At 41.7% G+C, this 14,521-nt stretch overlaps 1 protein-coding gene across 6 annotated transcripts in view; it reads right to left on the reverse strand.

The window, feature by feature from the left end:
- RBMS3 (RNA binding motif single stranded interacting protein 3) overlaps positions 1-14,521 on the reverse strand; it is a gene marked incomplete at its 3' end in the record, with an annotated part of 742,271 nt that overhangs the window by 625,549 nt on the left and 102,201 nt on the right. For 4 of the 6 annotated variants that reach the window (XM_083405001.1, XM_083405006.1, XM_083405004.1 and 1 more), the window contains one exon: positions 10,413-10,481. In XM_083405001.1, the coding sequence (XP_083261127.1) occupies positions 10,413-10,481 (69 nt within the window). The remainder of the gene's footprint in view (positions 1-10,412; positions 10,482-14,521) is intronic. The other 2 variants (XM_083405003.1, XM_083405007.1) reach the window with 1 other exon arrangement.

Here is a 14,521-nt window from a genome sequence, read left to right on the forward strand (position 1 = left end):
ATCGACTTTCACCGATGGAAAGTGCATTAGCTTTGCCCAAATACAGATCCTCTCATGCTATTCTTGGGTTCAGAAGCGGGGGGGGGGGGGATCTCATACATATCTATTAGTAAGCAAGCCACCGAGGTGCATAATTATGACTAAACAGATTTGAAAAACATTAAAAACTCATTTTGTCAGCAGCATCATGCCACCAGCTCAATTAGAGCCTAAACTATCAAATCATGTACAAGGGCTCAGTTCATAGCAATAAGTCAAAATGTCAGTGTATACACATGCTGTGTGTGGTATGTAAAATAAACAACTCACCACAGTTCATTATAATGTTAAGGCGGCATGCTAGCTCTGTCAAAAGGCACTAAAAAGCATCCCATTAATAGCCATTATCCTCACGCCCCCATATTGACTACCACTAGCATAGGGTAGCAGATTCAGCCAAACTTGTGTCAAGTATATACAAGCATGGATAGTTCAGTTGGTTAGAGCGTGGTGCTGATAATGTCAAGGTTGCAGGTTCAATCCCCGTATGGGGCAGCTCCATATTCCTGCATTGCAAAGGGGTTGGACAAGATGGTCTTCAGGGTCCCTTCCAACTCTATGGTTTTATGTATTGGATGATATCCTTTCAGAGTCAAGTCCCACATGAGCTTTGGCTTCTTAAGGAAAGCATTTGAATGGGTGGACAGCAATGGGGTGGGGGTGGGGCTTTGATGCTGCCTGTCAACAGTGAACACCTGGACAGGTGTATAGGACACCTTGGTGACAATCTTCCCCACTACTGTATTCCAACTTATATTACAGTAATTCTTTCTAAGTTCTCATCTACACATACAAATAAGCACATGCAAAATTTATGAAATCTATTTTCTCCTTTGTCCCCTTCTTTTTAAGGTGAAACCCTACTTCGTTGCTTTTCTGGAAGTTTTTAATGTTTGCTGTTATACTAGATTCAGGTAGGTAGCCGTGTTGGTCTGACGCAGTCGAAATAAATTGAAATCTATTTTCTCCTTTGTCCCCTTCTTTTTAAGGTGAAACCCTACTTCGTTGCTTTTCTGGAAGTTTTTAATGTTTGCTGTTATACTAGATTCAGGTAGGTAGCCGTGTTGGTCTGACGCAGTCGAAATAAATTAAAAAATTAAAAAATTGTTGAGTAGCATATTAGAGACCAACTAAGTTTGTTCTGGGTATAAGCTTCCGTGTGCATACCCAGAACAAACTAAGTTGGTCTCTAAGGTGCTACTCGACAATTTTTTAATTTTTTAATTTATTTCGACTGCTGTTATACTACATTTTTATATGTGCTGGAGGCCGCTCAGAGTGGATGGGGCAACCCAGCCAGATGGATGGGGTACAAATAAGAAAAAATTATTATTATTATTATTATTATTATTATTATTATTATTAATAATAATAATACACTGCACTGCACTGAAGCACAGTATGTGTGCAATGGTACCTTGGGTTACAGACGCTTCAGGTTACAGACACTTCAGGTTACAGACTCCGCTAACCCATAAATAGTACCTCGGGTTACTATTAGCTAAGGTGGTGCTTCAGGTAAATAACAGTTTCAGGTTAAGAACGGACCTCAAGAAAAAATTAAGTTCTTAACCCGAGGTACCACTGTATTTCAAAAACAAGCAAACAAGAGAAAGGGGGGGGGGAGACTGAGCCAAGAGCACATGCTGACTCTGAAAGCCGAGGTTGACAAGAATCTACCTTCAGAGTAAACTAAGCTCAGGCTCCAACACAAATGATAATAGCCAGGAGATCTGACATTAAGAATGACACACTTTCCTTAACACGTCCCATTATGCCAGGGCGGCAGACTCTTTCATTGCTCTCACATAACTAAGTGACCTTTCCTCTGCCGTATGTGCTCCAATACTTCCAATACCTAAGCAAACTAGGGAGAATTAAAGGCAAAATATCAGCCTTCACTTTCAGTCTCCCGCCCCATTATCGGATTCTGTCACAAACATTATGAAGTGGCTGTGTGGGGGTTTTTTTTTTTAAAGCACTGTCAAGCTCTCAATGGCCAGTTTGCTCACCAGAAGCCTGTGAGCATTTAATGCAAGTCGCATTACATAACACAGTGTAACCGAACAACACTACAGTGGTACCTCGGGCTACAAGCACCTGAGGTTACAAACACTTCGGGTTACAGACTCTGCTAACCCGGAGGTAGTACCTTGGGTTAAGAACTTTACCTCAGGATGAGAACAGAAATCGCGTGGTGGCGGCATGGCGAGGTCCCTTTAGCTAAAGTGGTACCTCAGGTTAAGAACGGTTTCAGGTTAAGAACAGACCTTCAGAACGAATTAAGTATGTAACCAGAGGTACCAGTGTATTCCTAAAAGTCTATCTCCTGCTAAAGGTCTGGAACCTGCTAAAGAAAAAGTCTTCCTTAGAATCGAGGGCAGAATTCCTAGTTTACCTCAGTTTACACCTCATTTGTGCCTATGTTTTGTTTGGGCTAGTTTATATTTGTATGCACATCATTGTTATACAGTGGTACCTCAGTTTTCGAACGCCACAGAAGTTGAACAGTCTTCCGGAACGGATTACGTTCGAAAACCGAGGTACCACTGTATTTAACAAAAATATGGAAGAAGAATAATGAGAACAACTGGAATCATTTGAACCAAGGGTTGCCTTCAACTAGCATTTACTCAGATTAGACCCATTGAAAAGAATGACCATGACTATCTTAAGTCCACTCATGTCTGTGGGTCTAAAGGTGGGTTGAAGACAACCCCAAGTAAATATATGACATTGTTATATATTGAGTCAGACCACTGATGCACCTAGCCTTGTCTTATGAACTTTCACTAGCAGTGAGTTTCTGAGGTGTTAAGCAGAGGTCTCTACTAGTCCTCCTACAGTATGTGAGGTCACTTAAGTCGTGGTGGAGAACTTTTGGTCCTCCAGCTGTTGTTGGACTCCCACCACCCTTGACAACTGGCAATGTGAGTAGCGCTGTGGTCTAAGCCACTGAGCCTCTTGGGCTTGCCAATCGGAAGGCCAGCAGTTCGAATCCTTCGGGGTGAGCTCCTGTTGCTTTGTCCCAGCTTCTGCCAACCTAGCAGTTTGAAAGCACGCCTGTGCAAGTAGATAAATAGGTACCACTGCGGCGGGAAGGTAAATGGCGTTTCTGTGAGCTCTGGCACTCGTCACAATCCTCTGTGTGCCAGTAGCGGTTTAGTCATGCTGGCCACATGACCCAGAAAGCTGTCTGTGGACAAACACCGGCTCCCTTTGCCTGAAAAGCGAGATGAGCGCCGCAGCCCATAGTTGCCTTTGACTGGACTTAACAGTCCGCTGCCTTGCGATGCTGCAAGTTGGAGTCTCATAACATCCGGAAGGCCATGGGCTTCCTGTGCCTGAGTAAAATGTATATCCATTCCCCCCCCCTCTCTTTTTTGGAGGAAGGGAAGTAAGAAGCAAGGTTGGTTAGTGGAATCACAAGTCTCCAGCTATTTTGGTGGGAATGTGCTTTCATCGGTATATGAAGAGCTGGTAAGTGGCTTCTAGCTTTACTGTTCACATTAAATTGTAAATGGAGTGCCCAATAGACACCAGCCCCACTTGTTTCACTCGCTCTCATGTAATCTGATTGCTTGGAAAGATCAATGCAACAAATTATAAGGCATCTTTGAAGTCACTATTTGATCAGATTTGAAATATGTCATGACTGGTAAAAAACGCATCTTTATGTACTACTGCATTTTGTTCTATTAAGCAGCCATTGGCAGTATGAATGAGCCGAGCAGCTCTAACATTCAGAATATCTGCCCTTTGTCTATAGCATGCAATCTATTTTCATTCATTTTTCTTTACAGACTTAAATGAGCAGATGTAATTCGGTTTAGATAATGCATCACAGCTGCAGTAGGCAGGAAAGAATGGAAGAAAGTAATTGTTCCTGAAAGGAGGATACAAATGAATCAAATGCGTCGTATTTGTGCAATTCAACTTGGAATTTCTCTCTGTCAACTAGGATGGAGTATGCATAGCAACAAATCTTTCCCCATTACAACTGTGTTTCAGTGAAGTAAAACACAAGGTTGAATGGATGAATGAGTGTCCTTCTCACGTCTAATAACAGAATGAAGAGTGTCCCCCCTGTTTTACCCTTCTATGGTTTTTTTTTCCTGTTACAGTAAACAGAGCCACATTAATTTCCACTGAGACTGTATCAACCGCTAATCTGTCTAGTTTTTGGATTTGTCCCTGTAGGACTTCAGGTTGCAAGCTGTTTCTGGTAATGTCTTCCTCATGTTTACTCAAATGCAGTGTGTTGAAATGCCCTTGGCGTATTTAAATGCATTGCAAAATGCTTCAAGTAAGGTAGGAGTCCCCTTGCCTGAACTATGGCTTAGCATGAATGCGCAAAGCATGTAGTTTCCAGGCTAGGAGACGATGGCCACAGTGCTCTTCCTTCATTCTCCCGCTGCTGCACTACCATGGTTTGGCTTAGTGTGTCATCTGAATCTGGTTTGTCATGGTTTGTCTCCTCTGGAAAAACCAAGCTGCAAATCAAGAATAAATCTTAGTTACTGCTTATGGTTTGTACTTTTCCAGACAAACCACAACCCAGGTTAGGAGGACATGCTAATCGTTGCAGCATGGAGGCAGAAGGGCCAGGGGAAAAGCAGAGCTGCGATCTCTTCTCCAGAGATTTGCGTGGTCACCTGTTCTCATAAAGGGTTATGTGAAAACTGGGTCATGGTATATATTACCATTCAGCTCCTCGAGTGGTATATCTAGCAGTAAAAGGGGCAAAGTGTGATGAGCAATGCAATAATAAAGAGAGGAGGATTCAACAGTGCTGTGCAAATTATGTACTAGGCCCAAGTCAAATCTTTTGCCTCTTCCTCAGGTGCAATGTGCTTAATCCATTCAGCAGATAACTAAGACTGTCCTCTAAACCAGTGGTAGGTAAGCTTCAACCCTCCATATGCTGCTGCAACTGCCTCCCACCATCCCTGGACATTGGGCTATGATGGCTTGGGCAGATGTGAGCTGGAGTCAAGCGACTACCGAGCCAAGCAGATAAGTAACTATACAACCTTTAGAAGACACCTGAAAACAGGGTTTTAATTTTGTTTTGTTTTTTGAGACGCGGATGATGCTGTGGGTTAAACCACAGAGCCTAGGGCTTGCCGATCAGAAGGTCAGCGGTTCAAATCCCCGCGACGGGGTGAGCTCCCGTTGCTCGGCCCCTGCTCCTGCCAACCTAGCAGTTTGAAAGCACAAGGTGCAAGTAGGTAAATAGGTACCGCTCCGGCGGGAAGGTAAACGGCATTTCCTTGTGCTGCTCTGCTTCGCCAGAAGCAGCTTAGTCATGCTGGCCACATGACCCGGAAGCTGTACGCCGGCTCCCTTGGCCAGTAAAGCAAGATGAGTGCCACTACCCCAGAGTTGTCCACAACTGGACCTAACGGTCAGGGGTCCCTTTACCTTTTTATAGGTTTTTTTTAATCTTTTAATATTGTTGGAAGCCGCTCAGAGTGGCTGGGGCAACCTAGTCAGATGGGTGAGGTATAGATAATATAATTATTAGTAGTGGTAGTAGAATGGAATAGGAGGTCCCTGTTTTCATTGGAGAAATGTTGAAGGGTATGAAACAACACAAGAAGGCCGCAAGTTTCCCATACCTGAGTTAAAAGTATATTTATCCCCTCCTTTTAAAGAAAAAAGGAAGGAAGGAAGGAAGGAAGGAAGGAAGGAAGGAGTGTTAGTTAGTGGCATCGCACTGGTTCACAGCCAGCACAGCCAGTTTCTGCTATAAAAACACATCTGCTGTAAACTGGCTTCCCCTGAGCACAGTCCTGGAGAAAAGGTAGTTGCGCAAATGCACTTCTACAAATTATCTGAAGTGCTGGAGGTGGTATGTGCCTCTCAAAGCTAGCTGCTGGGAATCACAAGATGGGGAAGCACTATTGGACTCAGGTCTGGCTTGGGGATTCACCATAGGGATCTAGCCACATGATGGCGGACTAGCTGAGTCTTTTATCATACCATCTTCATTACTCGCAGGATCCTCATCTCACCACAGTCCTCTGCTTCTTTTCACCAGCAGCACCAAGGAAGTGGAGTTCAAATGAAAGCCCAATAGCTGCATTATCCCTTCCTCTTTTGTATCTCTACACAGCTATTAAAATTGTTTGCTGCCTCTTTCTGAAGATAAATCTGCTTTGTTACCTCAGCCCACTTCACTTGTCACATGATTTATTCATCCACTGATATTCAACATTTGGGAACAGAAGGCCATAAATCTAAGCAACCCTACGTAGGAGTAAGCACTACAGGACGTACTGGGACTTACTTCTGAGTAAACACGTTGTATAGAATTGTGCTGTAAAGTCAGAGCAATTTATATTCTGGGTTTGTGTGTGTGTGTGTTTTTAATCAATGAACACTAATAACATATTTGTAGTATTGATCAACAGTTTTCATACTACTGCGGAACGTCAGGAAAGTAAATGTGGGATCATTAATGACAATGTACATGACTAGCGAGTAAATTGCCCGGAAGGAAGAAAAACACAATTGGTGAGTAATCATGCTCCTAACCACCTATAAACACACACACACACTGCTCTGCAATCCAAGGGCTCATCAACTGCATACAGGTTTAACTTCAGGAACACATGGTGCTACAAAACCATTCAGTCTGGGACAAAGCTCAGTTGGTACAGCATGAGACTCCTAACCTCAGGGTTGTGGGTTTGAGCCCCACATTGGGCAAAAGATTCCCACATTGCAGGGGGTTGGACTAGATGACCCTTGTGGTCCCTTCCAATTCTATAATTCCAATGGGCTCAAAATATACCATATACAGAAGCTGATTCCGTTCAATGGTTCCAGTATTGTGCTTGCTTGTTTGGGAAGCAATCAGTTTCTACAATAGCTGCATATGCCCACTATCGTCCACATGGACATTACGCTCTAGAAGTATAGCCCACAATGAAAAATTGCAGGTGGAGTGCTCTTGCTCATGGCTGTCTGGCTAGAAACCTGCTCATTTATAGGATGCCATTCCCCACTCTGCCCCCCCCCCCCCCGTTTCCCATTCTCCTCCCAACACACGTGTGCCTTCAACAGTCAGCAATCGATTGTCCCCAGGCAACTTTGTCCTCACTAGGCTGATTTGAGAGGGTTCCCCTCAATATTCCCCCCTCCCTAAATACTGGTGTGTACTTCTGCAAACCTAGGAGTTCCTGAATGCTTGCTGATACCCCCTACTTGTGAGTGGATCCTCAGTTGTGCACAAAACACATGGGTTGTGAAATTGAACCAAATGTTCTCAAGGGAGGACTGAAATTCTCAAACAGTTCAGGAAAACAGTTCAGAAAGAAAGAAAGAAAGAAAGAAAGAAAGAAAGAAAGAAATTCAAAGATATATCAGAAAATTTATTCTGAGCAATTCAGCTCAGCTCTAATTTATTTAAATTTATGCAGGTTGCGTGTAAGTGGAAGACAAACTTTAACATTCCAATAAGGGAGCTACACCAGCTACTCTTGGAGGCAGCACCCTGTGAAACCACCCTGCGGATAATTTTATTCCTAAAAGGCAGCTTAGAAATTTATTAAATACACAAGAATAAATAAATAAGATTCTCACAGAGACCAAACTCAGCTCTCCATGCCTTTCTCTTTCTCAGCCTTGTTCAAACTGCACTCTCTCTGTTTTTGTCTCTTCCTATGCACCCCACCCCAGCTAGAGGGAGAATCTGGCTGAATCATCTCTTCTGACCATCTAGCCTTCTTAGCTCCCACTGAGACACATCATTGGAACATCACAAGCTATCAACACTCTTTTATCAGCTCTTAAGATGCTAGCCGGGTATTGCCTGGGGCAATCCACACCGATAGTCTTACTCACAGGAATCTGATAGCAAACCCAAGGTAGCAGTTGAAAGGATAATAGCACAGGTGAAAGTGGATTGATAGCATGCTAATAGAGACTTTAGGTCTGGCCTGAACTGTAGAGTTGCTCTGTTCAACAAATCCTCTGAATGCCTGGAACAGAGGCAGTACACATTTTCAGCATGAGATGGAGAAATCCTCACTTTGTGAATCATACTGACCCATTTGTCGGATATTGCCTTCAAATGAAAGTGACCAACATTACCTATGTTACATACTGAGCGTTCAATGTTTTATGAAACTTTTTTTGAATTTTTTTTGAATGGTGTCTCTTTCAAAAATAAGATGGTGAACAAATGAAACTATTATTATTATTATTATTATTATTATTATTATTATTACTTGCAAGATAAAAATAAACCATATGTATATTTAGTTAGAAGTTTCAGCTGTGCTTTAATGGGCTTACTCTTGAGTAAGCTTGCTTAAGACTGAAGTCTGAATCCTTCAGAACTATCTTATTTTATTGTTCATATGTCAGTGTTTCTGAAAAATCCATTCACACAGGAAAATGGGTGACGAAGCTAAGGACTTCTGTCAGGCTCATCACCATACCCATCAGTTCTGCACAGAACACACCTTACATGGGGTTTGGGGTAGGTATACATCTGATCTAGCACTTGGGTCAAATTAACTCTGGACTCTTCCAGCTATATTATGATCCACACAAACAAATCATTGAGGAGAGGGAATCACCCCCAGTCTAGCCTCTGTTGGCTTGAGATTTTTTGTTTGTTTACTCAGTGGGACTAATTATGTATGTGTTGACAACTGTACTGCAATTCATGTGAACCACAGAAAATAAATAGCCAGTTTCTCTTGGCCCATAGAGGCCTAAGTCAACCTCAATCCCCACTTTTACTCCAACATGAATTTAGAAAACATGAAAGAAAGGTTAGTATAAAGTCAGAGGAAGTCAATTTAACTTTAACATTCCTTAGATGCACCAAAGGTCACACTTGTGTAGTTCAATTCAATTTTCTATGGATTCTTTTTAAGATGTATATGGGAGAGGCTTCATTGAGTTCCCAGCGTGAGGCAAAGAAAATGCAGACAATATGAATTGGCGCCATAATCTTGTTTGTTCTTGGAAAACTATTTTCTAAATGTGTAAGTAAACAACAAAGACCCTTAGAGGACCACATGGAATACAATCTATGATCTAATATAAATGTTTTGCTGAGCCCTAGCATAAAAAGAAAATTGTGCCTTGGGATTTCTTTACATAGCTGTAACACTTTCTTTTTTCTCTCCACTGGTGGTACTGGCATTTTAATATCCACCAGGCAAGTCTATAGGCTTATTAGAACCAAAACACTAATGATAAAGTTTTACAATAAAGAGATAAAAAGGGAAAGGAGATTATAAAACAAAGGACAAAACGGAGGAGAAAGATTATAATGCATGTGGTATAATACTGGAGGTGGAGAAGCAGTACCACAGGCATGTTTTAATATAATAGGACAAAGCTTTTCCAATAGATGCAGAATGAATTCAGATTTACTTTCAAACAACATTCCTGCTAGTTAATCTTTCAACCCTGTTCAACTGCTAACAGGATTTTAAAGCTCCAAAACAATAATCTTGAATATACGCTTATCTTTTTCTCCCAGGAAAAGCAACCAAGAATTAACAATGCACTCTAAAGTGGATTCAATTGGGCATGTTAAAGGTGCATCTTTTAATTTTTGAGTGTATTTGCTATCAACAGGCGAGAGCGTGCTGCACGTGTACAATGAAAGAACAATATTCAATTACATCTTTGCCTTAAGCAGATCAGTAGGAATCTACTGACAATTTCAGCATATAAAACTAATTCCAACTGGAAAGCACAGTAGAGTCCTTTTATAAAATTGTGTTCTATAGAGTCCAGTAGATTCTGCATTGAATGCACCAGGTTGCTAATTATAAGGTGTCTTAAAAAGTCCCCCCAACATTTTGTAATAAAACGTATACCCTGACTCTGCAGAGGCAGTGTGATGTGGAATGGCTTTATACAGTGCTTTGGCTCTCTATGACTGACAGTAATCACAGTGACTTTGTTCCAGGTTAACACCAGAACTTGAAATGAATGGAATGTAAATAACCTGCAACAAACATTTTCCATTGATTCAGTGTTACATCATCACTAACTTCAGCTGAGTTGAGGCAATTAGCCTTTTTCCAGCATGGTGATCCGGTTTTTAGAAAGCACACGGGGAGGCAGCAGTGGAAACTAGTCCAAACTAGTCTCTTCACAGTCCAAATTAGTACGGGTGTTTGTGATGGCATGGAGGAATTTGTGTGATGGCACGCGAACAGCTTGGGGCCACAGCCAGCCATTCAAAGTACCTCATGTTTTGTGGTCCACACACACCACTTGAATTTTATTGGTCGTGATGGCCAGATGAAGAGCATACACAAAAAGGCCTCAACCATGAATAACATTAAACAGATTTTTTTTCTTCGACATAAAGGATGATTTAAAAGGAATATTACCTGATGTGGCTGTGAACTTGACCATCTGCTATACGAGGGGGCACCTGAAGTCTTGTTGGCTGTGGACTTCTTGAAAAAAAAAAGGAAAAACGTAATTTTTATTACTACAACAACAATACTTTCTTATACCCTGCCCATCTGACTAGTTTGCCCCAGCAACTCTGGACGGCTTCCAACAGAATATAAAAAGACATAAAGGAACATCAGACATTAAAAAACTTCCCAATACAGCATGTCTATGAAAAGTCATATACAGTGGTGCCTCACAAGACGAAAAGAATCCGTTCCGGGAGTCTTTTCGTCTTGCGGTTTTTTCGTCTTGCGAAGCAAGCCCATTGACGGAGTAGCGCTATTAGCGCTATTGGCACTTTAAGGGCTAAAAACGGCTTTTTAAGGCTTGGGGGATTAGCGGTTTTGCTGCTAAAATGCTTTTAGCAGCTTAGCGATTCAGAAAAAGGGGTTTTGGAGCGGGAAAACCCCCAAAAAATTTTCGTCAATTTTCGTCTTGTGAAGCAAGCCCATAGGGAAATTCGTCTTGCGAAGCGCCTCTGCAGACGGAAAACCCTTTCGTCTTGCGGTGCACCACTGTAATTGTTTAACTCTTGGATATTTGATGGCAGGGCATTCCACAGGGTGGGAACCTCTCATGAGAAGCCCCTCTGCCACTTCACTTCTCGCAGTGAGGGAACCACCAGGAGGCCCTCGGAGCTGGATCTCAATGTCTGTGCTGATGCTTGATATAATTAAGCTTTCATAGATTTCCATAGAGCTCTGTGCCCTTACCACAGCAAAAAGACTGATACTAATGAACTGGAAAAATAAAAGCGCGGCTCCCTTCTACGATTGGATTGAAGACTTGTACAAACATGCAACATATGGACAAAGTCCATATAAACTCAGACTTGCCGTAGAAAAATTCAATGATATTTGGAATCAATTCTTACAAATGCTGTAATAGGTTAAGATCTGGTGAAGTACAATAACAACTTTGTAAAGTAAATAATAATAAAAAAGCTTTCATCGAATTCTTTAATTTCACCATATATAACTGTAGATATAAATCTACAGTTATTGGATCACAGCACACAATGGATCAAGGCAATATTGTCAAAGTGCTTGTGAAGAGATGGGTAACCCGTGGGCCTCAACAATATGGAAGCAGCACTCTTGCATAGTCAAGTACTGTCCTCCTATAACCAAAATATTGTCTTCCATTTATCAGAGACACTAGTTTTGGTTTTGCATTACAGTGGTACCTTGGGTTACATACGCTTCAGGTTACAGACTCCGCTAACCCAGAAATAGTACCTTGGGTTAAGAACTTTGCTTCAGGATGAGAACAGAAATCGTGCTCCGGCGGCGCGGTGGCAGCTGGAGGCCCCATTAACTAAAGTGGTGCTTCAGGTTAAGAAACAGTTTCAGGTTAAGAACGGACCTCCGGAACGAATTAAGTACTTAACCCGAGGTACCACTGCATTCCCTTGCTTGAAGTGGATTCTGAAGATAGGTCTGTTGGTGTGGGGGGAAACTGGTAGGACAGGAATAGACCACTTCACTGAATCTACATGCTCTGTACCTTTTTATAGATGATCAAAACACAAGTGACAGTTTTAATCCACCAAGAGTAAGATTAAGCCATGGATATTTGGAAGATGACACTATGGCCTGTTTTCAGTTTACACAGAGAGGTGCCTGGTATGGTTGGAAGAGGGAACGAAAGACTCAATAAGTGGGAGCAATGTTATTAAAGGAATAGAAAATTCTACCAACATGAAATAGGGATGGCTGAATCGGTCAGTTTCAGTCCTCCGTTTCTCCTTTTCCCCAATTTTAATTTGGTTCTCCACATTTCCACATGAGTTTGCAATGTTTTTTATTAATTTAAAAACTCCTCATGAAAATTCACCAGTATTTATACAAATACCGTATAGACATTTCTGTAAAGTTATTCACCTAATTTAATGCCAATGTTTGCATCCACACTTTACCCTAATATGTGCATTTGTAGACACATCACTTAGCTAAAGAACTGCACTGCAAAATCTGGAGAATTTCAAAGGATTGCTGTGTTTTGGTTCACATACTGTTATGAAACATATGAGTAAGGTAGGTTTGCCTTTAAATGTGAATTGAGTTTCTCCCCCATCCATAACCAGGAAGCAGGTATAGAACTTGCTTACTAGGTTACCTTATTTCCAGATCAACTGTCTGCCCCACAGCCATTCAGGAATAAAACCAAAGTGTAGCCCAGATACAGAGATGCTTCTTAAATCTCATTACACATTGACTGAAACACATATGAAGGAGTAGGGCGAGAAAAATCCTTGCTCTGAGGCCCTTTTATTGGGGCCATATTTGCACCGTCTATTTAAAGCACAATGATATGATACCACTTCAAACAGTCACGGCTTCCCGGTGCTGAAAGTTGTTAGGGAACTCCTGTTCCCTCAACAGAGCTACAATGTCCAGAGTGGTTTAACAATCAATCCTTCTTCCCAGGGAATTCTGGGAATTGTCGTTCTGTGAGGGGAATAGAGCTCTCAAGTTGACACTGCAAAAAGCAGCAATGCAGTTCAGAAAGAAGACACATTAATCCACTTGTAATAACCTGTTTTCTTGTTGCTATTTTTCCTGAAATTTAAAAAGGCACTCATATGCTTCATTCCATTTTATACCAAGGCTCCATTATATACTGTCTTTTATAACCACTAAAGGCCTTGAAGCCACTATTAGTGTAAAATACTGCTGTATTACGGAATTATTAATATGGCAACTGCCTCCCTTTAATCCAAATTACTTTAATTAAAAAGATAAAAATTTAAAAAGCTCCAGACAGCTCCTTACTAATGAAACCATCAGAATACAAAAGAATGTTTAAACAGTGAGCTGGATGGTTGGGGAAAAAGTAGATTCCTTCGGAGATTGTTTTAAGAAAATACTGCGGTGTGTAGAAAAAAATGTAACTTCCAGAAAAGCAGGAACAAAGGATAGAGAATTCAAGTAACCTACTCCCAACAGAACACATTTTGAAAAAATTCTTCTAGTAACACTTCATATTTTGATCCCCCCCCCCCCTATTTAGAGTACATTGGTAGCATCAAAGCACAATCTTGTTGAATGTTTTGAGGAAATGTAGATTCCAGGTAAATGCAAACAAGAATATATTCATATTTTTTTCTGACTATGATTTGGTTACCTAACTTATGGTGCAATCTGATACAACGTCTACTGAGAAGTAAGTCCCATTGACTTCAGCGGGGCTCACTTCCTGGGAAGGAGATAACATCCAAACTTTCTCAACAGTTAGTGAATTTTTTTTAATCTGTTCTATACTAAGAACTGTGATCAGTGAGTTTCCTTTTTTCTTAATCTGTGGTTTTGTTTAAGGGCTGTGTGGCGTTCTTCCTTTTGGTTCCCAAATAATATTTGAAACAAACAAGCAAACAAGAACAATATCATAATAGAATGGATTTAATTCCAAGAGACTCCAAGGAAGGAGTAGAACACTGAAAAATTAAACCTCAAGAAACTCACACTAACAGCACCCCTTGCCTCCTGAAGGTGACTTGTGGAAGTCAGTTGGTGGTTCACCACACCTCAACCAGTGTGAAATATCATCAGAGTATGCAGAACCCCAGCAGAGTCCTCAGAGAATTCCTGCTCCCAGCAGCAGCTTCTTCCAGAGTCCCTGGTTAAAGGAAAAACTCCCCTCCCACACAGTTCAAAGTAAAAAGGTGTTTATTGTCTCCAGACTCAAGACAAAGCTAATTGCTGCTATCTATTATAGACCAAGGGAACATGGGTGGTGCTGTGGTCTAAACCACAGAGCCTCTTGGCTTTGCTGATCAGTAGGTCGGCGGTTCGAATCCACACAACAAGGTGAGCTCCCTTTGCTCTGTCCCAGCTTCTGCCAACCTAGCAGTTCGAAAGCATACCAGTGCAAGTAGATAAACAGGAACTGCTGTGGCGGGAAGGTAAACGGCGTTTCCGTGCGCTCTGGTTTCCCTCACGGTGTCCAGCGGTTTATTCATGCTGACCACATGACCCAGAAAGCTGTCTGTAGACAAACGCCGGCTCCCTTAGCCTGAAAACAGAGATGAGCACCGCAA

The sequence above is a fragment of the Podarcis tiliguerta genome, assembly GCF_965153285.1.
Source record: "Podarcis tiliguerta genome assembly, chromosome: 12".
NCBI classification, from domain to species: domain Eukaryota; kingdom Metazoa; phylum Chordata; class Lepidosauria; order Squamata; family Lacertidae; genus Podarcis; species Podarcis tiliguerta.